The sequence below is a fragment of the Copadichromis virginalis genome, linkage group LG15 (assembly GCF_057382275.1).
Source record: "Copadichromis virginalis isolate Kocher_CV1m ecotype Utaka linkage group LG15, C_Virginalis_male_GT1.1, whole genome shotgun sequence".
Taxonomy (NCBI): domain Eukaryota; kingdom Metazoa; phylum Chordata; class Actinopteri; order Cichliformes; family Cichlidae; genus Copadichromis; species Copadichromis virginalis.
This window is the reverse complement of record NC_140632.1, coordinates 17,846,637-17,867,090: the sequence shown is the minus strand read 5'-3', so window position 1 is coordinate 17,867,090 and position 20,454 is coordinate 17,846,637. Positions and strand designations below refer to the sequence as shown.

General features: G+C 39.0%; 1 protein-coding gene across 1 annotated transcript in view; it reads left to right on the top strand.

Annotated features, from left to right (window-relative positions):
- Nucleotides 1–20,454, top strand: part of syne2a (spectrin repeat containing, nuclear envelope 2a) — an 88,119-nt gene that overhangs the window by 29,451 nt on the left and 38,214 nt on the right. Inside the window, exons 50-74 of the mRNA XM_085432275.1 lie at nucleotides 19–1,824; nucleotides 4,487–4,657; nucleotides 5,527–5,682; nucleotides 5,787–6,028; nucleotides 6,115–8,152; nucleotides 8,256–8,590; nucleotides 8,675–8,819; nucleotides 9,042–9,242; nucleotides 9,451–9,695; nucleotides 9,777–9,927; nucleotides 10,343–10,486; nucleotides 10,592–10,720; nucleotides 11,718–11,900; nucleotides 12,043–12,180; nucleotides 12,788–12,973; nucleotides 13,199–13,321; nucleotides 13,921–14,103; nucleotides 14,366–14,467; nucleotides 15,890–15,991; nucleotides 17,605–17,682; nucleotides 17,848–18,255; nucleotides 18,640–18,728; nucleotides 18,815–18,959; nucleotides 19,435–19,521; nucleotides 20,082–20,237. Coding sequence (XP_085288401.1) covers nucleotides 19–1,824; nucleotides 4,487–4,657; nucleotides 5,527–5,682; nucleotides 5,787–6,028; nucleotides 6,115–8,152; nucleotides 8,256–8,590; nucleotides 8,675–8,819; nucleotides 9,042–9,242; nucleotides 9,451–9,695; nucleotides 9,777–9,927; nucleotides 10,343–10,486; nucleotides 10,592–10,720; nucleotides 11,718–11,900; nucleotides 12,043–12,180; nucleotides 12,788–12,973; nucleotides 13,199–13,321; nucleotides 13,921–14,103; nucleotides 14,366–14,467; nucleotides 15,890–15,991; nucleotides 17,605–17,682; nucleotides 17,848–18,255; nucleotides 18,640–18,728; nucleotides 18,815–18,959; nucleotides 19,435–19,521; nucleotides 20,082–20,237 — 7,743 coding nt within the window. The remainder of the gene's footprint in view (nucleotides 1–18; nucleotides 1,825–4,486; nucleotides 4,658–5,526; nucleotides 5,683–5,786; nucleotides 6,029–6,114; nucleotides 8,153–8,255; nucleotides 8,591–8,674; nucleotides 8,820–9,041; nucleotides 9,243–9,450; nucleotides 9,696–9,776; nucleotides 9,928–10,342; nucleotides 10,487–10,591; nucleotides 10,721–11,717; nucleotides 11,901–12,042; nucleotides 12,181–12,787; nucleotides 12,974–13,198; nucleotides 13,322–13,920; nucleotides 14,104–14,365; nucleotides 14,468–15,889; nucleotides 15,992–17,604; nucleotides 17,683–17,847; nucleotides 18,256–18,639; nucleotides 18,729–18,814; nucleotides 18,960–19,434; nucleotides 19,522–20,081; nucleotides 20,238–20,454) is intronic.

The window sequence follows — 20,454 nt, the reverse complement described above, 5'->3', positions numbered from 1 at the left end:
ATATTGTTTATTTCAAAGGTCATTCGCGTTCATGGCAATGTGCAACTGGAAAACAAAGATTTGCCAAGCAGAAGTGAACAAGACAGTCTAAGAAATGAAAGTGGAGCACCTCATTTGGCATCAAGTGATAAAACTACAGCAGTGGGTCTTACAGCTTCGCCTTTCTCTTGTGCACCACACAGCCAGGAAAACTCTGAAACTAATCAGAATGACAACAAAAGTCAAACCAAAGGCACCAAACTTCATACAGAAGTATCAGGAGGTTCAAATGTGGAAGCCGATGCCACAAAACAAGAACAAGCAGCCGTGGTAAAAACTGAAGATGATGCCTTAGCCACATGTTCAGAAACTCCCAATGTTTTAAAGACCCAGCTAGAATCTCGCCACTTAACACCACAAGAATTACACTTGAAGTCTTATCTTGGGTTAAAAGATAATCGTGCACTCAGGGCACTTTCTGGAAATGACAGAGGGGCATTAGTGCCAGACTCACATCCTATGCTTAACAAAAGCTTAATAGCTCAGGAAGAAAACACACCATTGCAGAGTGACACCACCTTCACCGCTGTCTCAGAATTCTCAGCTGTAGGTGCAGACAACACTAAAGCAATCGATTCAGCACACTGTGTCACATCCTTGATAGAATTACCACCAACAAAGCCAGACAACTTCCCCACTACTGCCTCTGAACATACTGTGTCTAATCATCTAGAACCACAATTGGAGACATTCAAGGCAAATACAAATGCTCAGGGAAAACACTGTAAGGACGATGGTGTCGTGTTCACTGTTGTATTGGATATGGACCCACAGGACATACAGCAAAGGGACAATTCTGGTTTATGCTCCCAGGAAGCGAGGTTCTCGGATGAAAAAAACACACAATATTCAGGTACAGGATTCCCAGAGATGAAAACTGAAGTCTTTATGACGTCAAACAGTCAGGAATCAGACAAAGGATTGCAACAGTGCACATTTGAAGCACAATCAGAGACTTGTGAGGCAGCCGCCGATGTGCAAGAAAAGGAGAATTTCTCTAAATGTGTCAAAAGTAGCCCAGCAAAGGTATTTACCATAGTGTTAGACATTGAGCCGCAGCCATTCGACACGCAGAAACGTGAAAAAGCCAACAGCCCTGATTTACTCGGATATTCACAGGAAACACAGTTTTCTAATGCTAGGCCTGCAGAGGTTTCCAGCAGAGCATTTCCTCAGAATAAGTCAGGGCACTTTACCACATTAATTAGTGCTGGATCAGATGAGGTTATCTTCCCAAACTCTTGTACAAGTCCTGAATCAAATCCCTCGGTGTTAGTGAATACAGTTTTGGAAGAAGCAAACTGTTCAAGTGCCAAATTACCATGCAGAGAAAACCACAAAACCCATGGTTTAAAGCTTAACAAGGTGTCGAAATCCTCTAAATCATGTTGCGCTGTTGCTGAATGTCAGCATGCTGGTGCACAGACAGCAGAAACAACATTTCCAGATGTCAAATTAGAGGAGACAACAGATTTCTGTGACTCTGGGGAGCAAACAGAGAGCACAGTGGATGATTCTGTGGAAAGTGGGGAGGCCTTAAATGGCACACATATATTTGCTTCTGGCAAGAAACAAGTGACACCTGATAGCACTGTATGTAACACAGAAGCAGCATATGAGGAGGTGCCAAAGGGAGAAAACACAGAGGAAGCAAATGAATTTGAAAGCACAGAATGTAAAGTTTCAGAATTGCCAGTAAAACGAGACATTGCTTCGCTTCCAAAAGACAAAAATGAAGGGAAGTTGCCTGCAGCACTAGAGGACATGGGAGTAACACAGGAACAGGTAGGTGCCATTTGAAAATTTTACTGACTGGATTTTTCCTCACAGTTCTGCTCTTTCCGGACTTAATATGTCTAAGAAGCTAGGCAATCGACATATATATATATATATATATATATATATATATATATATATATTCTAACAGACAGGCATTAAAAGCCATTATGTTTTTCTAATTTTTTTTTCACTTATCATCATCAGTGGTAATTTGGTTAGATGCTGTAATTCTGGCATAGCAGGTGGTAAACCAGCAGGTGGCTGGAAAGACTGGAACTCCCCCTGTTTGCAGTTAGAAGGCGTCAGTGACTGTAAATACCTGTAAATAAATTCAGAGCTGCTTAATGCTGTGATCTGTAAGCTGACAGTCTCTGGAACTTTCCATAAAAAGTGTTAATTTGCATTTGAACTTCCTGATGATGAATAACCCAGACTTTCTAGGTGATTCATCTGTACCTTTTTTCTAAAATTACATGAAGCTTGTTTGACATTTAACAACCATTGTTATTTCCCTATGTTACCTTAACGCTAGAGAATATGTGTGTGGGAGAGAGAAGCTGTGTTTCTGACATTTTGCAACTGTGAAGTTATCAAAAAAGTTTGTCCTAAATTTAGTGGGAATTTGTGTTCTTTAAATACATTTTTTCTTTTCACACTTTCCATTCAAATGCCACCATTTTGCTCAAATCCCTTCAAACTTCTTTATGGGAAATTCACAGTGAAACGAATAAACTGGCTGTCACTGTGTTTTACACAAACTAAAGTTATGCAGCATGCAAGTACACACATTTGCAAGCCTCCACAAGATTTTTGGGATTTTCTTGTGATATCAGCTGCATGCCTGTGCCCTGCTTGCAGCAGCTCCAAAAGAAGATAAGACATTAGATACGACAGACAAGAGGATGAAAAAAGGTGTAAATGAAACTGACACCAGGCTTGGAATCATATTTTTAAGACAACTCGATGTTTTCATTATCGGCATAATTAAAGCATTTTTAATAGAACAGTCAGTTACAAAGTTCCCAGATTATTACACAAGCACATTGACCATCTGACCTTGTCATAACTTTCACAGGACTGCAATTCTGTGAAAACTCAGCACACACGTAATGTTTTCACATAAATTAAAAGGACAAATAAAAGCCACGTTGTTTATTTATAATTGGATGCACTTGATTAACTGGTCACCAGCAAGTGTGACCTCTGCTATAAAAGCAGAAGTTTTGGGCACTTTGCTCATCTGGAGCATTCAGGTGTGTGTTAACACAATGTACTGTAGCAACTGTAGCAACAACTTCTCAAGAGTGGACCAGCAAATTCAATCAAAGGTCACACCATGTAATACTTAATACTTACTTAACAGTTGGTGGATTAATCCCTGACTTCTCCAGTTTGCATGGCTAACATCCTAGGGCAAGACACTAAATCCAGGTTGTTCTCTGATGCATTCGTTGGAGTTTAAATATCAGGCAGAGACTTAAGCATAGAAAAAAGTGCTTGTGTGAATGAGACATGTTGTGTAAAGTGCTCAGGTAGAATAGAAAAGCGCTACATAAGAACCAGTCTATTTACCATGTTACATTTCATCACATAACATTAGAAAAACGACTAAACAAGTATGGCCTGTTTGGAAATGATGCCAGGAGTTTATAAAGTTTAAGTTTGTAAAGCTGCATGTGAACAAACCACAAGACTTCTGGAACAATGTCCTTTGGATTAATGAGACCAAAAGATGTTTGGCTATAATGCAAAGCACCACATACCAGTTATTTGTCAAATAACTCATATCATTTGTCAAGCACAACATTGGAGGGCTGATGATTTGGGCCAAAGGACCTGGGCACCTTGCATTCTTTCACTCAACTGTGAAATCTTTGGTAAATAAAAGTATTCTAGAGCCAAATATGAGGCCATCTGCCTAACAGCTAAAGCTTGGCCACAACTGCCCTATGCAACGGGACAGTGATCCCAAGCACAGCAGCCAATCTACAACAAAAAGACCTAAAGAGAACTGTGCAGAAATGAATGGATGGAAACCTCAATGAAATTGAGGCAGTGCTGTAAAGGAGAGTGGAGTAGAATTCCTCTGAAATGATGCAAGAGACTGATAAAGTCATACACAAAACATTTACAACCACTCATTGCCGGTTGTGCACCATTTCATTGAAGAACATTAATGTTATTATAACATTTTGCCATTCAGGCAAGCTTGTGTTTGAGTGTAAAAAATTATCTTTTGTATTGTGCTAGAAACATAAAACGTGCAGGATGTTTTCATATCATTGTTCAGCTCCACCCTCCTGGTGGTATACACCTTAGTCATGTCCAAGATATTTTAAAAAAGCACCTCCCTGTTTGTAACCTAGCATCCCATGCCTTGTTTTAGTGTTTGTTTTCTTGTCTAGGCAAGCTATAACAAATCATTTATTTCCTAAAAGAAGTTAGCAGGAGAGCATAAAAGGAGCCCTTGTCCCCCAGGGCAGACTGCTTATTTCTCAGGCACATTCTTGTGTTAACTGTACCGACTCGCCGGGCTACCGTCAAACGTAATAATATTTAGCACTGGTGGAGCAGGGAGAGAACAGGAAGTTCTGTCATTATGCACAGACAAACATGTGGGAAGAAGAAAGCTAAAATGTGACACCACCCCTGTCTTCTGTGTCTTCAGCGTCAGATCCCAGAGAGCATGGAGCCTGAGAGGACGGCCCCGGGTTCACCAGCTGATCTGGGTTCTAAAGAGACACCAGGTGGACCGGCAAACTCCGGAAAAGAAAAGCACACCATGCAGGATATTTTTTCTGATATCCAGAATGTGGTGGAAAGAAGTAACATAATAAATGTGAGTATCAACCAGTTTTAATTATAATAATATACTGCATTACTGTAGGCTTGCTGTGCTGAACATTTAATAAATGCTACTTGTAAAAGTCAGAACAAAACATTCGGACTGAGGGAATTAAAGTTAAGTGAGCTTTACTGTTTATATTTATGTCATAAATCTCATAAATCTGCATTAGCAAATAATACATAGCAAGATAGCATGGAACTATAACATGCATCTATATATTTTTTACTTTTTCTGTGTGATTTTCAGTACAGATGCATGTGTCTAAAAATAGCAAGTGCATGGGACAGTGAGCAGATAAGAAAGGCAGTGTTTTGATTGATGCCTGTGGGTTCCCTTGATGCTACTGACAGGAAGTATCTATGAGATACAATGATTTCCTGTTTGTAGTTAGGAAGTCTAATTGCACACAATATACAGCTGTTGGATTTTTTTTTAGCTTCCATCATCCTAGTTTGAGTGTTTGTTCACGGAAAGCTGAAATAGTTTATAAATTGACAATGATAATTAATCACAAAGATCCCTGGTAAAAGTTATAAATGTTATAACAGTGTAAACCAACCAGACTAAACTAGATCGCTATGATAATTTATATTGAATGTTTGTATTTGCTGTCTTTACAATATATACACAGTTTCTTGGTTTTCTTGGTTTCACTGCCCTATCTGTTATTACAGCTATGTCCTTTCAGTACATGTTTTTTTAAACATAATTCTTCAGTCCATTTTTCCCAGCTGTATAATGTGGTAAACAATTCTGGATTACTTAAATGTAGCTATTTTATATTATTTTTTCACTTACATTACTTTCTGTAACATAATATTTTTTGTGTCTAACTCTTGTATTGCTCTTTTTTTTTTTAGAGAACACCACATATAGATTTAAACTGGTATCTGAAGTCTTCTCCTGGTGAACAACAGATTCAGTTGGTACGAACTGTTCAAAAGATTCTCGCATGTCGATATCAACCAGCCCAACTCAGTGTCATAGCTATGACCAAACAACTGGAGGAAGCAAAGGTATACACTCTAGTTGTATTTACGTCTTTCTTGCAAGAATATGCAGATTTGTTAAAATTAAAAAATGCACAAATATCTATAAATGTCTCATCTGTGTACTGCAGGAGTACCAGCGCACTGTGCAGGAACAAGTTGCTACTTTAAAAAACTCAGGTGCCTCTAAGGCTTGTGAACCAAGTGCCTTAAACAGTGCTGCAGGCCAATGGAGCGCAGCACTGCTAGATGCTTCTGCCACAGTGCAGGTCAAAGCAGCACAACTGGAGCAGGTCAAACAGTACCACAAGCAGATGAAGCTCACCAGAGCTTTTCTGGAGGTTATAGCCGCTGAGGAGGAAAAAACAAGCTTGTGAGTAAACTTGTGAGCTGGATTTTGTGCACTTGGCATTTGATACTGTTAACTAATTGTTGTTTTTTTGTTCTGGATTTCGTTAGACACTCTTTGGGAAGCAGTGCACTACAGGCTGAAAAGCTTCATGTGCTCCTGCAAACAATGGAACACAAGAAAGCTATGATGGAAGGTTTGCTACGCTTAAGTAGACAGTTGTCAGTGCACTTGAGTGACACTGAAAGTTCAGGTGCTCTTCTTGGTCAGCTTGGAAATGTTCAGGAAGAATGGCGGCTTCTAAAAGGAAGTATCAAAAGAGCTCTGCGGCATGCCTCCAACTCCACCTGTCAATCCTCCCTTCTTTTGAAAGAAGCCGAACAGCTAAAAGCCAAACTCGAAGCTCTCCAGAAATCCGACTGTCAAAACCTTAACAGCAAAAGTGCCTTGGAATGTGTTTGTCTGACCACAGACCTAAAACTATATAACCAGCTTTACATACATTTACAGTCCCAGTCAGATGCTCTCAACAATTTTTCTCTAGGTCAGAAGGAGAAAGATGAAATCGAGCATAGTCTTCAGGAATTGGCTTCCTTGCTCGGGGTCACCAAAAAGAAACTTGATTCTGTCACACTTAGCTGTGGTGACAGTTCTCCAACTAAGATCAACAAACAGCTACGAGACTTGATTGTATGGGCTAAGCAGGCAGAAAATCATATCTCTATTGGGAAAAAGTTAGCTCTTTTCCCAGAGGAGGCTCGTATTCAGATTGTCGAAATGAGGAAATTTCAGGCTGATATTTTATCTAGACAGTCCAAGATGAGAGTACAAGTTGACGAGATGAAAGACTTGGCCTCTAATATGGAAAATGAAGAAAGTGACCAAGTGTTGAGGACAGTAGAAGACCTTTATGAAGCTATTGCTGACAGTTTGGATCTTGTTCTTGACACCATGGAAAAAGATCTTAAACAGAGAGAGAAACTGTTATGCGAGCTTGCTAGCATGGATGCCTGGTTAGCAGAAACGCATGCTAAAAGAAACCCCTGCGCTCACATTGAGAATATTTCAAAAGTGGACCTCAAAAAGCTAGAGAACGACCTGAAAAGTCATGAATTAGCCACAGTGGATATAGAGAGCCAGCTAGAACTGGTGGAAGTGATGTCAGAAAGTTGCAGGAAAATAGCCATAGGGTTGAGTCCAGCAGAGAGCCGCTATCTTGTCAACAGACTTTCAGGCCTTTGGACAGAATTAGATGGATTGCTAGCTCATGAGAAAGCCACCAGCTGGGAATTAAAGGAGCTGATTCATGAGTGCACTACTTCAGATGAAGAGTTATCTTCCATTCGGGCTAGTTTAAAGCAAATTTCTGCTGATCTAGAGCAGCTGAAGATCCCTTTGACCCAAGAAACCCTTTCAGTGATTGCACAATGGAAACACATGCTAATGGAGCATCAATGTCAAATCCAGGAGCTTCAGCATTGCCTGGAGCCCAAGCGAAGCTCTGTTCTGTGTTTTATCGGGGAACTGGAAGACCAGTTCAAAGCTCTTAGCATAAGTGCCTTTGAACAAGAAAAGTTTCTGCACCTAAAGACACAAATGGAGGAATCTAAAGATATTGTCAAAGAGCAAATCCAGAATGCCAAAAACAAAGCACTCGGTGTGGATGAGAGGTTTAAACTATGCCAAACAGTCCTCGTTGAGATTCCTTTAGTCAAAACACAAAGTCAAGAAGCAACAGATCAACTGGAGGTTATAGCTCAGGAGTTGCACCCATCTGTTCTTCATTTAGAGAGGGAAAGGATTCATCATATAGTTGATACTTTGGAGTCTTGGGAGACTCTTGGCACAGATGATATCAAAAACCTAGAAGCTCAGCTCCTGCTAGGTTTACAGTTTGACTCAGAGCTTCCTGCTTATATAGAACTCTTAGAAAGCACAAGAGTCGAGCTGGAAGGAACTGAACCAGTCAGTCCAGAAGAAACAGCCATAGATATTGCACTACAACGATACTGGGTCATTTGGCGAAGTATGGAGTCTGGGATGCGAGTTTTGGAAAATCTGGGACAGAAAGAAAAAACGGACCTGAGGAACTACAAGGAACTACATTCACTTCGAGATTCAGTCATGCAAGAATGTCACTCGCAGATGGTAAGCTTAAATTATTTAGATATTTCATATATAGTTCATATTTTGGGTTCATGTTTGGGTGTTTTCAAAAACTCTTCTTTATTGTGTAACATCTGTTCAACAGGTCATGCTATCACAAGCTAGAGATTCCTTGAAAGATTATCACTGGGCTGCTCAAGGAGCAATAGGCTTCCTACACAATGCTGAGGCAACATTCTTGTCAGCTACTGGAGGGTTTTTGGATTGTGCTGAGGAACAAAGACAGACCCAAGAGGCTTTAGAAACTCTTGAAAAAGGTTTTCACGCTCATATTTGCCACCTTGTTGAACGGGTACCTCGTGAACCCTGCCTTTCCTTCCCAAAGACCGAGCAGCTCCACATCAACATCCTCAGCCAGCTAATGGTTGGAAGAGCCATACTGGAGGCCCAGGCGCAGCTCAGGCTTGAGACCTTGCAAAGGTACTTGGCTGTTCTCAATTTCTAAATGTAAATCTCTGTACCTTTGCGTCTTATGTATTTTCTTCACATTTCTTGTTCTCATAGGTGTGAATTGAGACAGCAAAGTCACCAAAAGTGCCACAAAGACATTTGTCAACATCTTTCACAGTTTGAGGAAAGGCTTTCAGAATGTGCTGCAGAACATGTGACATCATATGACAAATGTGTTGCCCAACAAAGAAGAGCTCAGGTAGGTTAGAGTCAGCTTTATGTCATTATCTCTACGTATTGTATCTGTTTGAACCTGGCATTTAATCACTTTGACAGCATAGAATTGTTAACTGTTTAGCCATGCTTGCAAAAATGCTTTAAGAAAGACAGTGCTAGTCTAGCTGACTTTGGCTACTTAAAATATTTCATTATCTGTTTGACTTTCATGATTTTAAATTTTAACTTTCATTACATTTTCAAGCTTCTGATGGAAGATCTTCACGGTCTTGCTGGGAGGATAGACGACCTGAGAGCTGTTTGTCCAATGCAGGGTTGTGGGGTTGGAAAGGATGGTGAGGTTGGTGCCCTCTGGAGGCACTGGTTGTCATTACTTCGTGATGTTGGCCTCCTGATGGTACGCATAGAGCAGAGAGGAGAGGAGTGGAAAGACATTACTGCAAGCGTAAGTTTAAATCTCAATAAAGCCTTTCGTACATTAAAAAAAAACAAATAAATGGCAAATTAAAACTGAATTAATATTTTTTACCTCTTTTGAAACTTTTGCTTTTCACTAACCAGAACTTAGTATGTGAAATGACTTTTACTGTTTTCTGATTAAAAAGACAGAGACGTGATCCATAGATATTGATGCTTCAATTTGATTTTCTTAGATGGAGCAGTGCTGCAGCTTTTTAGCCAGACTTCAGGCGGAGGTTCGAGACCCCACCACTGTGAACTTCACTGGAGAGGATCCACAGGAGCTTCTCGCCCTGGCTGAGATCCTTCAGACAGGTTTGGAGCAGGAGCAGCAGGACCTGGCCTCCCTGGAGCATCGACTGGAGCACGCCCTGAGCTTATCAAGTTCCCCAGGGCCTATTGGCAAAAAGCTGGTGAAGATCCAAGATAATGTCAGGAGGTGGGACTTCTTTAATATACATTTAGAAAGTGATTATTTATTTATGTCGAGTATGCTGAGAAGATACTTTTTTGCCCACAGCTTAAAAGAACAAAACCTGCTGGTTGTAGCTGCAGCCCAGGCCGAGGAGAGAGAAAGACGACAAGTTCAAGAAGAGATGGGACAGATTCAGAAACACGTGTTTCTCATTCTTCCGGCACTGGAAGCATGTTTGAATCCAAGCGAAAGACAGGTGGGCTTCGTCTTTTAATGTTTGAAACTTGGTATTTGAGATTTTATAGAGAGAGATATTAAAAAACAACAATAATATGGCTTCTTATATGCATGTAATAACAAGTAATCATCTTTAAGTGTTTAACATGTCCAACTTTATTATTGTCATTATTCATAAATGATGAAATATTACTTTCTTATGAGTGTTAGATTTGAAGTTGTTCACATTATAGTGAGAAATTCAAGCTATATAACAGTCAAGTTGCAAATTACACAATTTAAACTGTTTTTTTTAGGTACTCTTCTGTCCAGGTCCTCTCATTTGTAAAAAATCAGGGGTGCAGTAGAGTAGAGGGAGTAGAGTATTAAATGTCTGACCCACACTCCCAGTCTCTGTCTGATTCCTGTATTTTTTGTCCTTTCCACACTGACAGGAGCTTAGAAAGGAGTTGTCTTCCCAGAAGACCAAGCTTAAGTGCATCACAGACAGTGTGCAGAGCCGATACACAGAGGTTCCTGTGGATATAGGCAAGCAAATACAGGATCTCCAGATGTCTCTGCAGAGAGCAGAAGAGAAGGTGACAAGAAAATTGATTTCAAACTGTTGAGATCTGTTACTGACAGATAAATGATCTTAAGCTAAAGTCCGTTGGTGCAAATGTGTTTGTGTATGTGTCACACAGCTCATAGAGAACAGCCTCGTTAAGAAGCTGGCTAGCAGAGTGCTGGAGTTGGGTTCTGGCATGGAGAAGGTGAAAGCATTACTGGAGCAGAGAAGTCCAACAGTCAGTGAAGCTCAGAATGTCCTGAAGGTGTGTGTATTCCTTGTTTTCTGTTTGCTTGTGTGTCCACGTATGAAAAATAAATAAACCCACTGTTTAATTATGTCTTGTTAACAACTTTTTAAACTTTCTGTATTTTCAGTGCTGACTGTTTGTGTGTCCATCTGTCAGTGAGATTATGCAAAAGCTTCTCAGCTGAAATTATTCAAATTAGTGCAGAGGCAAAGAAAGAAGAGAAAGTGATCTCGCTCACTTTCATTTATAGTATTTTTGTAGGTTCTCAGTCATCCAGATCAGTAGTAGCAGTCTGAAAAAAAGCCAACCAGACTTCTTTAAATTTATAAAGATGCATCACCTCTCACTCACAAAAATGTGGATCATTACCACTGTGAGACCTTCCCCTACCTTTTTTTGTGACCTGTTGTGAGTGGGTGGGGAAGCATCTGGGAAGGGATCTAAGGATTGCATTGCATCTCTGTTCAGTGATAGTCGTTCCTTTACTCCTCTTTCAAACTATCTGTCTTTGGGATCCTCGAAAGTGTGACCTTTACCCATTAAGTGTAGTTGTAGAGCTGAGTCTTGTCTTTTTGAAGTGCCTCTTCTGTGTTGTGCCATATATTTGTGCAGTAGCTGTTTTGGTTTCTCCTATATAAAGTTACAGGCACACCTCACTGTACTGCACAGCATACATGTTGTTTAGTTTGCGTTTGGGAGTTTTGTTGTTGCAATGAACCTGATGAACCAGTCTTTTACTGTGAAATTCAACTTTGAATTCACAGCTCTTTACTTATTATCATTATTATCTTTACTTATAAAGTATGCTATAATTTGAGTAACTATTTAACTTCAGATCTCATTTGAAAAGTTACAAGTTGTATAGCTGACTAAGATAAAGTCAGATTTTCTTCAACTTCCAGCCACTTTGAGTGACCTCCACAAGCTGTTTGTCAATTTTATTCAAGCCAAATGAAACAGCTACAAATTCCTAAGAACTAATGCTAATCCACATTACCGTCTTGTTCTTCAGCATGTGTGGGATGAGCTGGATGCCTGGCACAGCAGCTTGATGCTCCTGGAGAGCGAGGTGCAGGATCTTGCAGAAGAGCAGCCGGATCAAGCCCAGCTTCTTATTGACCAGCTCACACAACCCCAGCAGCTCTACCAAGATGCAGCACAGATGGTTGAGCAGCGTACAACCTTTCTCAGCAAGGTCTAGTGCCACTACTATTGCTGCTCACCAATATAAATATATTAAATACAAACATTTGTAGGCTACATATGCTTAATTTATTTTAGCTTACCACTCCATTTGACTGAATGCTTCATTTTCCATATTTCGTCTTTTATGTTAGATCCCAAAGTGTCTTCAGGAGTTAGAAGATATTCTGCACAGCGCCACCCGCTGGTTAGGTGAGGCCCAGTCATGGCTCAGTGCTCCCTGCTCATTCACAACAGCAAAAAGCCTCCACAATCATGCAAAGTCCCTGCAGGTCAGTGAAGAAGCACGCTAACTTAATTCTTTTGTTTATATCTGTTTTATGTAATCTTCATGTCTTTATAGTTTCATTTTTTCCTACATGTATCCATAGATTGTATCCTCCAGTAAACCTCTGTATTTAGGCCTGTATTAAAATGCATTGCCATTCCATGGTCACAAACAATATTATAGTGTAGTATAAGTACTATAATAGTATAATAATATAGTATATATTTCTTATATATTTCAAAATTAACTTTACAAATTGCCTCACAATGGCAATGAAACAGCATATACAAGTCATAAAATATCAACATAATATTAAAATCAAATAAAAGTAAAGTAAGTAAAGTAAATCAGAAAACTATACAATCTACTATGTTTATTATGTTAAAGGTGTGGGAAACAACTTTAATTTGACTTTGACATTGGATAAACTGAGGTACTGTACCAAGGTGAAGTTTAGGATAATAAAGATCATTTTTGAACTGTGACTCATGCAAAGCTACCTGAGTAGAGTCCAAGAATAAACATTTTGATCTAAAAAACAAACCTAAGGGGTTCCCTTTAACAAATGTTTCTTGTTAAATTTAAATGAGATTTAAATTTCTGATCTACAGCTGGTCCTGGATGACTCTGAGATGATCAGGGGGAACCTGCAGGATTTCAGGTTGGTGCTGGGTGAAATTTCTGCGGTGTGTGACATCAGTGCCCAGGAGGAGAGGCTGGAGCAAAACGACCAACAAGTCCTCAAAATGCAAGGCAGCATCCTCGAGCCACTGGAGCAGCTTTTGCAGGCTGTTGTAGTAAGAATGTTAACACTTCAGACTTTTGGGTTGTTAGCGATATCAAGTGTTCCAGTTTGGGGCACATTGAGTGGAATTTCTGTACTTGCATTGTAGCTGGATTTTTGAAGATTGCAAGCATTTACAGTACAGACAGCAGAAAGTGTCATAAACATTAGTTATAATGGTGGGCATATACAACAGTGTTCATACAAAGCTAAATGTCTAAGACAATTTTCATTTCAGGTGGTGGAGGACATGGAAGCTGAACTTAAGACTGTGGAGAAAAATGTGCTGAAAATCAGAACAATTTTATCCTCCATGGACGACTCCAATATGTCCCTGACAGAACATTTGCACAACAGACAGGTACAGCAATGCAATTAGATAGTGATTTATTTATTTTTTAAATAGTTTAGTGTGGTCGCAGTAGTACCGGTATAATAATAGTAATATTACTGTTATTACTAAACTGAATGGCACTGAGAGCAATTTACAAGGAAATAAATTGAATGAAATACAACATAAAAGATGACATCGGTGTAATTAAAACACTTGTATTTACACTGCTCAGTGTTCCTGGATCAACTCATTTAAAGGGTGTGTCTGATTTTACCATCTTGGTTCATTTGTATGAAGCACAGTTAATAAAAGCAGTTTGTCCACTTTGATGATTTTTGAAGACAAAATAGACCTACTGGAGTATAAATTGATCTGTGGTTATAAAAACACGTAGGACAACCAGAAGATTTCTCAATAAGAAGTTTAGAAACAAATGCAGCGCATTTCTTTCAATCTTTACTAGAAACATGTAAATATGTATACAGTGAAATATAAAGCAGTTTAAGCTACAAATGTTTGTAAATGTAAAGAAGTGGCAGTGGCATAGATGAATGCTTAAACCTATCTGCTATCTCTCTCATATATATGGGGGAAAATGTCAAACTAACAGTTTACACGTGTTTCAGGTGATCCAAGATAATTTGTGCTCAATGCAGAGGATGTTAGAAGATCTAGAAAAATGCAAAGGAGAGCTTCACATCCCACAAAGAGCAGAAGAAGGACTTCAAGTCTACTCCAAAGCCAGGCTGCTCCTGCAGTCACTCGAGGAGCTGGAACATCTCACACAGCAACAAGCCTCTCTGCTCGAGGTACAGCATGTCTGAATCCTAGCACACAGGCAAAAATAAAGATTTTGTTCTGCTATAAAAGAAAAAAATGGTCCAACAAAAGGTGCTTATGATGCTGTCCTTACTTTGCTGATATACTTTAATGTTGCACTACTGTATGAAGCAACACTCATTCTTGTCGCCAACTGGATCCTTGTTTCAACACAGTGGATTTGTTTTTTTATGAGCCTCTGTCACCGCTTCCATTCTTTCTTAAATGTTCTCGTCTCTTTGACTAACCTAGAACAAGATCAGAGAAGAGGAAGAAACAAGTGCGATTCTTGCAATCACAACAGGCTCTCATACTCCTGGACAAATGCAACAGCTGGACACACATCTAGTCCAGGTAACATTTAGCTAAATAACTAAACCAGCTAAACAAATCAAATAACACTTGTGTGGTCTTTGCTCTTTGCTGTCGTGATTGAAGTAAACCTTCTTCTAATCATTTTGTGCTTGCAGTTCTCAGCAGCTTTTGATCAAATTGTTTTGGGAGAGGAAAAACAAATCACAATGTAGAAGATTTCTTCTTATTGCCAAAATTTAAAAGTGTTCTTTGAGCTCAGAAACCCGGTAGAACTGGTGAATCATTCAAGTGCAGTGACTATCCCCCATTCACTCAATTCACTCTATTATCTGGGATTAGATGAACCTTGCTGTTAGAATCCTGTGTGAGAAAAAAATACCATACCACCTTTATTTATAAAGCACTTTAACATAAAACCAGAGTTCACAAAGTGCTGTACATGCTAATAGCATAAGTAAAGAAAATTAAAATGAGATAAGTTAAAATAAAATAAATAACTAAAAACTAAAATAAATTGAAACATGTTAAAACAAATTGAGTCAACCCCTCTAATCAATGCCAAAGACTTCAGCGAATAAATATGTTTTAAGAAGACTTTTAAATTCAGAAAGAGAAGAGGCCTGCCTAACATGCAAGGGTAGATCATTCCACAACTTTGGAGCAACTACAGCAAAAGCACGATCACCTTTAAATTTATACTTAGTTTTCGGTACCTTAAGGAGCTGCTGATTGGCGGACCTAAGGGAACGGGCAGGTGTATATGGTTGTAGTAGCTCCGAGAGATTTAAACGCAAATAAGAGAATTTTAAAAACAATCCTAAAATGTACAGGTAGCCCGTGGAGTGAAATTAAAATTGGGGTAATGTGCTCAGACTTTTTTGTTCCAGTTAAAAGACGTGCTGCAGCATTTTGCACAACCTGCAGGCGCCTAATGGACGCATCACTAACCCCAAAATAAAGTGCGTTACAATAATCCAGCCTAGAAGTAACAAAGGCATGGATTACTGTCTCAAAATGCTGTTTCGATAAGATAGGCTTTATTTTGGCTAATTCCCTCAAATGAAAAAATCTAGATCTTACAACAGCTCTATAAAATAATTATACTGAGCTGTTCATCAGGCTCAAGGAAGTCCAAAAATCTTTGTTTTAGGGGGGAATTTCACTATTGTACTACGGTATTAAAAAGCTGTATAACTGTGTTTTGAGATTAAATTAAAGAGGTCTAACCTTATCCAAAAAGAAAATTATATTTGTAAAATTGCAGATAAAACTCAAAAAATAGAATGAAAGTGCAGGAGTAATGAAATGGTGACTGCTGCTAATAAAAACTTTAACTTCAATATTTACTGATATTGTTGTTAGATAAAGAAGAGTGATGAGAGTCGATAGAAAAGCAGTGTTTTCTTCCAGTTTTCCTTTAAATCACAAATTTGATCATATATCCACCCTTATCACTGAAAGCAGGGGGCTTTTGAGGTGTCTAACTCAGAGGAAGAGGAAGATGAGGATGACGAGAGTTGTCACTCGTCATCCTCTGACACACTAACAAGCAGTATTCCAGAGGTAAATCAGATGTAATTACATCACATGAGAGCATGTCTCTGGGTACCTCTGTCTTTTTGGTTTCATTCCACAATTTCACATTCATTATTTAAGCTCACTGACAGAATTTCGAGTAACACACCCACAGCAGCAGAACGTGTAAGACTTAGCAAATATTTTCTAAAAATGCACAGGATTTTAGGTCCTTTGGAATGAAACTCTGAATGTCTTGGGCTTCCTCTACTCTAATTATTCCTTCTTTATTTGTTCCTTGTGGTCAATCCATCATATCATCTCATCAAATTAGTGACCATCAAAGATTTTCCTGAAAAAAATTACATAATGATTCTTAATTTCTTTTTATATAACATCCACATCCTTGCTGTACTTAGTTCTCTGAAAAGAAATTAGTTCAAGGGATGAAGATAAGAAAACTACTTGAGCTTGGTCCAAATTTTTTAAAGCAATTATAAGATTCTATGGCTGTATGAATATGGATCATTAAGGGTGTAGCTACTTTCTCCCATATTCTGATATCTAGTTTGAGGTCATCTTAATCACATTTACATGCTCATATTCATTAAGTTTCTGCCAAGTGACTATCTGATTAGATATTTGTGTTAAAGAGCTGTTGGAGTGGTGTGTCTAATTAACTGGCTAGTGAGTGAATGTATTGCAGTGGCACCCAGTGCAGATACTTTTTTCTTGCTCAGCTGTCAGGGTAAAACATCAAACAGTCTTTGCCTGGTGTACATAAATATGAGTATTACAAAAACTCATATTGAGAGAGAACATCGTCACAAAAGAGAAACATGTTCTTTCTAAAAACATTAACTGGAATATTACACTGACAGTGGATGCTAATGTTTCTTTTCTCATATTCATGCATCAGTATCAGTGAAAACATTGGCTTTGATTTGGACTCTTTTAAAGGATATTATATGTGTTGTATATTAAATTGTGGTTTCCACAGGTCTCCACATCTGTTGTCAGAGATCATTCATCTAAATAGTGATTTCAGGCATCCATCCTTCTACAGTATATAAACCTGAGCTCCACTCCTGCGAGCCATACTGCCAGATTCTTTTAGCCTGAATAAATTGAAGGATGTAGCTCAAGCAGTTTTCTACATAATAGAATTTTAAGATGGACCCTCAGAGATGATGCTAAAAAACATCTAAAAACACTCCCACCATCTCTCTTTCAATTGCTTCATTTTGACAAAAGAAATAATGACAGCAGGGACCTGAAATTTTGCAGAATTCCTATTAAAAAGTATATTTTTTCCCTGAAAAATTTTCAGGTGAATCTGAGATGATCAGGTGGTAGGTATTTGGTGAACTGACATGGAATGACCCCTCGATGTAATTCTGTTCACAATTTCTAGCACTAATACTTTATCTTTTTCCTGTGCTGTGGAAGAAACCAGAAGATTTTTGCATGCTCTTAATGAGCTGTGTGAGGCAGGTCATTGTGTTTGCTGATAACCCCACTCTGTCGCTGTCAGAAGCAGCTGCTCCTCAGAAACCTTTCCTTTCATACACACACCCAGGATGAGAATAGCATGAGTAATTTATATGTGTTTGTGCAAGGATTTGGTTTGCATTTGTATATTCATACAACCAATATGTTAGGACCCTGAGGACACGCTCAAGCTTTCAGAAGTGCAAAGGGAGGATATGGGAGAACATAAGCCACCGTCACATATGAAGGTAAATAATCAGTTTCATATTGGATATATAAGAGTATTTATTGTCTTTTCTTTCAATAATATGCTCTTTTTTATAAACATTTTCATAAGATTTTTTTAAACTAATCTTAATATACCTACCATAAGTTGTAGTTATTTCTAGTATCATCTTTCATTTGTCTTTCAGGTCCTGGAGGGTATGCTTCATCAGTCTTCTGAATGTGCAGAAAAGCCTGAGTTAGATATCAACTTTGAAGCCAAACAAGCTGAGGCTGGAATAATAACACCTGACGCTAAAGCTGATTTTGACGTAGCACTTACTCCTGAATCTGTGACCGCTCAGTCACTAAACACTGCAGCCGTCCCTGCAGCAAAAGGCCAGCTTAAAGCTGCTGCTGTGCACCAGCATGATGTACCGAAACACAAAGCCTTTGATGCTGACCCTCGCACAAACACCCCTCAGGCAGCAGCTGGAGCGGAAGATACAAGGCTGATTCCTTCAAGACCGATAACTCCATTTGCTGCTGGAAGAGCATCAGATGAGCTGATAGAGGAGGAGAAGCTGTCGCTGTCCACAGCTCCCAATTCAGATCTGGTAATTGTCTGAAGATTCAAAGAGATGTTGATCAAAGTTATTTAAGCCTAAGTAAATGGTTTCATGGACATTTAATTTAACAATAAATATACATATATATCTTACTTGGAGTAATAACTCAAAGTCAACTTTGACATTGGGCGCTAACTCATGTCCCCCAAGATCCATTGTTGTGAAGTTTCGAGACTTTCTATAAAAAATTGTGGATAATAAAAAGTTTTTACTTTTACATTTGGTGTGACCTTGACCAACACACAACATTTGAAAGGATCTCTTGAAAACTGTGGACACTAGACTGCTTACAAATAGACAGGCAAACAAACTAAGTTTGCAGAATTAGTATTTAAACTACCAGATTAATAACTTTTTTGTTTGTTTTAACAGGATGTTTTTGATAGACTGAGGGAGCAAACTGAAGTCAGCACCAGTTGTTTTTTGGGAGGATCCCAGCAGTTTTCTGTTGAGCCGATCAGGTAAAAATTCCAGTTGTAGTATTTTAGTTTTGGACCTCCTCTTTACACAGCATATCAAAGGCTCATAAACTTTTTGTGGTCCCTAGTTTGCCTGGACATGAAAATGTTAACCCCAAGCGCCAAAGGTGGAGTCACCTTCATTCCCAGATTACTGAAAAAATTACCACTTTGAAAAAAGTTAAGGAGAACCATCAAAGCCAGAACAGAGAAGATGCAGAGAACAGACAAAAGGTAAGAAAACAGGAAAATAACCATTCAGTGCTTGAATCTGTAGTATTCAGTCAGACTGCATGATGTACATGAGGTGTGAGGTGATAGAAGTAAAATTATTTCTAAAATGTGGATGTCACCAACATAGCCATTACATCTGTTACCAGAGCAACCAGGTTACAAGGTTCGCCAATCCTTTCATCCTGTCCTCCGTGCCAAAGCTCATTTTGTTTTCATATCTGTGAAGCTGCTTGTCTTCCACAATGAAAAAGGACCCACAATGAGCAAAAGAATATCATTATGAGCGTTCCCTCTGCTGCTAAAAGACCCGATTTTGTTTTACTGGAAGCAAAATTATGGATCCAATATTACTGAATATGAAAGGATGAAGCAGGGGATGTAACTCCTGCCCCTGCTCAGTTACACCCTTGTTGCATTCTGTCTTTTTCCTTCACCTGCTGTTAAACCTTAAGTTCAGTTTTCTCTTTGTGTTTAGGTTCCAGATGAGGCGTCGAGGTCAATTGGATCTACTTGTGCAGCTCTTCAGCACACACAGGAGGCCATCACTATGCTAAGAAAAATAGTATGTATAATAGAAAGAGACTTTTTAAGTGCGTTCCTGCTGAAAGTATATTGATCTAGATACACAGGTAGTACGCTCTCTCACAAATAACTGACTAACATGGAGGACTGAGGCTCAATGAAATAATCAGATGTATTTCTGAAAAGTACTTCAAGCACATGAAGGCACAAAGATGGATTTTTTTTAAATAGGGCTACAAAATAAGCAATTACCAAAAGGCTTGACTGGCTATTTCCTGGCAGCTTTGTCTTTATAATCATAAAACACCATTTTTAAGGACAGTTCTTTTCATAGAAAATATTTAAAGTTTTTCATGTCATTCAAGTCAAAATCCAATCAGATAACATGCTAGACACAATTTGTCCAGTTTTTCATCTCGGTACGGAATATAAGATCTACTAACTCTGTTTATACATTAGTATCAACAGGTTGGGATGTAGGAATAGCATAGTAGTAAATAGTAAACATCACCAAATTAAGAAGAATGAGCCAAAATATTCAGAGAATCTGACCTTTAAAAAACTGTGGTAAGTTAAACTGATGATTGTGCTTTTTCCCAGGTGAGCTCCACTGATGGTTCTCATCCAGGTGTGAAAGAGGAGTTTTACGAGGCTATACAGCAGGTCCTCCTCTGCCTCGATTCTTTGACTGACCTTCTGTTGACTTGTGGTGGCACGGTTGAAGATGAACCTCAGCTGAGGCTGCTGCAGCACGAGGTGACTGTTCAGTTAGTTCCCTTTTGCCATCAGAGCTGCCTTTATTCTTCACATATCTACTCACATAGCTGCTACACACGTACTTCACATCCACAATGTATGATCCCACATGGATTCAGAGCTAATGACTGTGACATTTGAGGGCAGCGAACTCATAGTCATGTTCAAGAAACTAGTCTGAGATGATTTGAGCTTTGCCGCATGGCACGTTATCCTG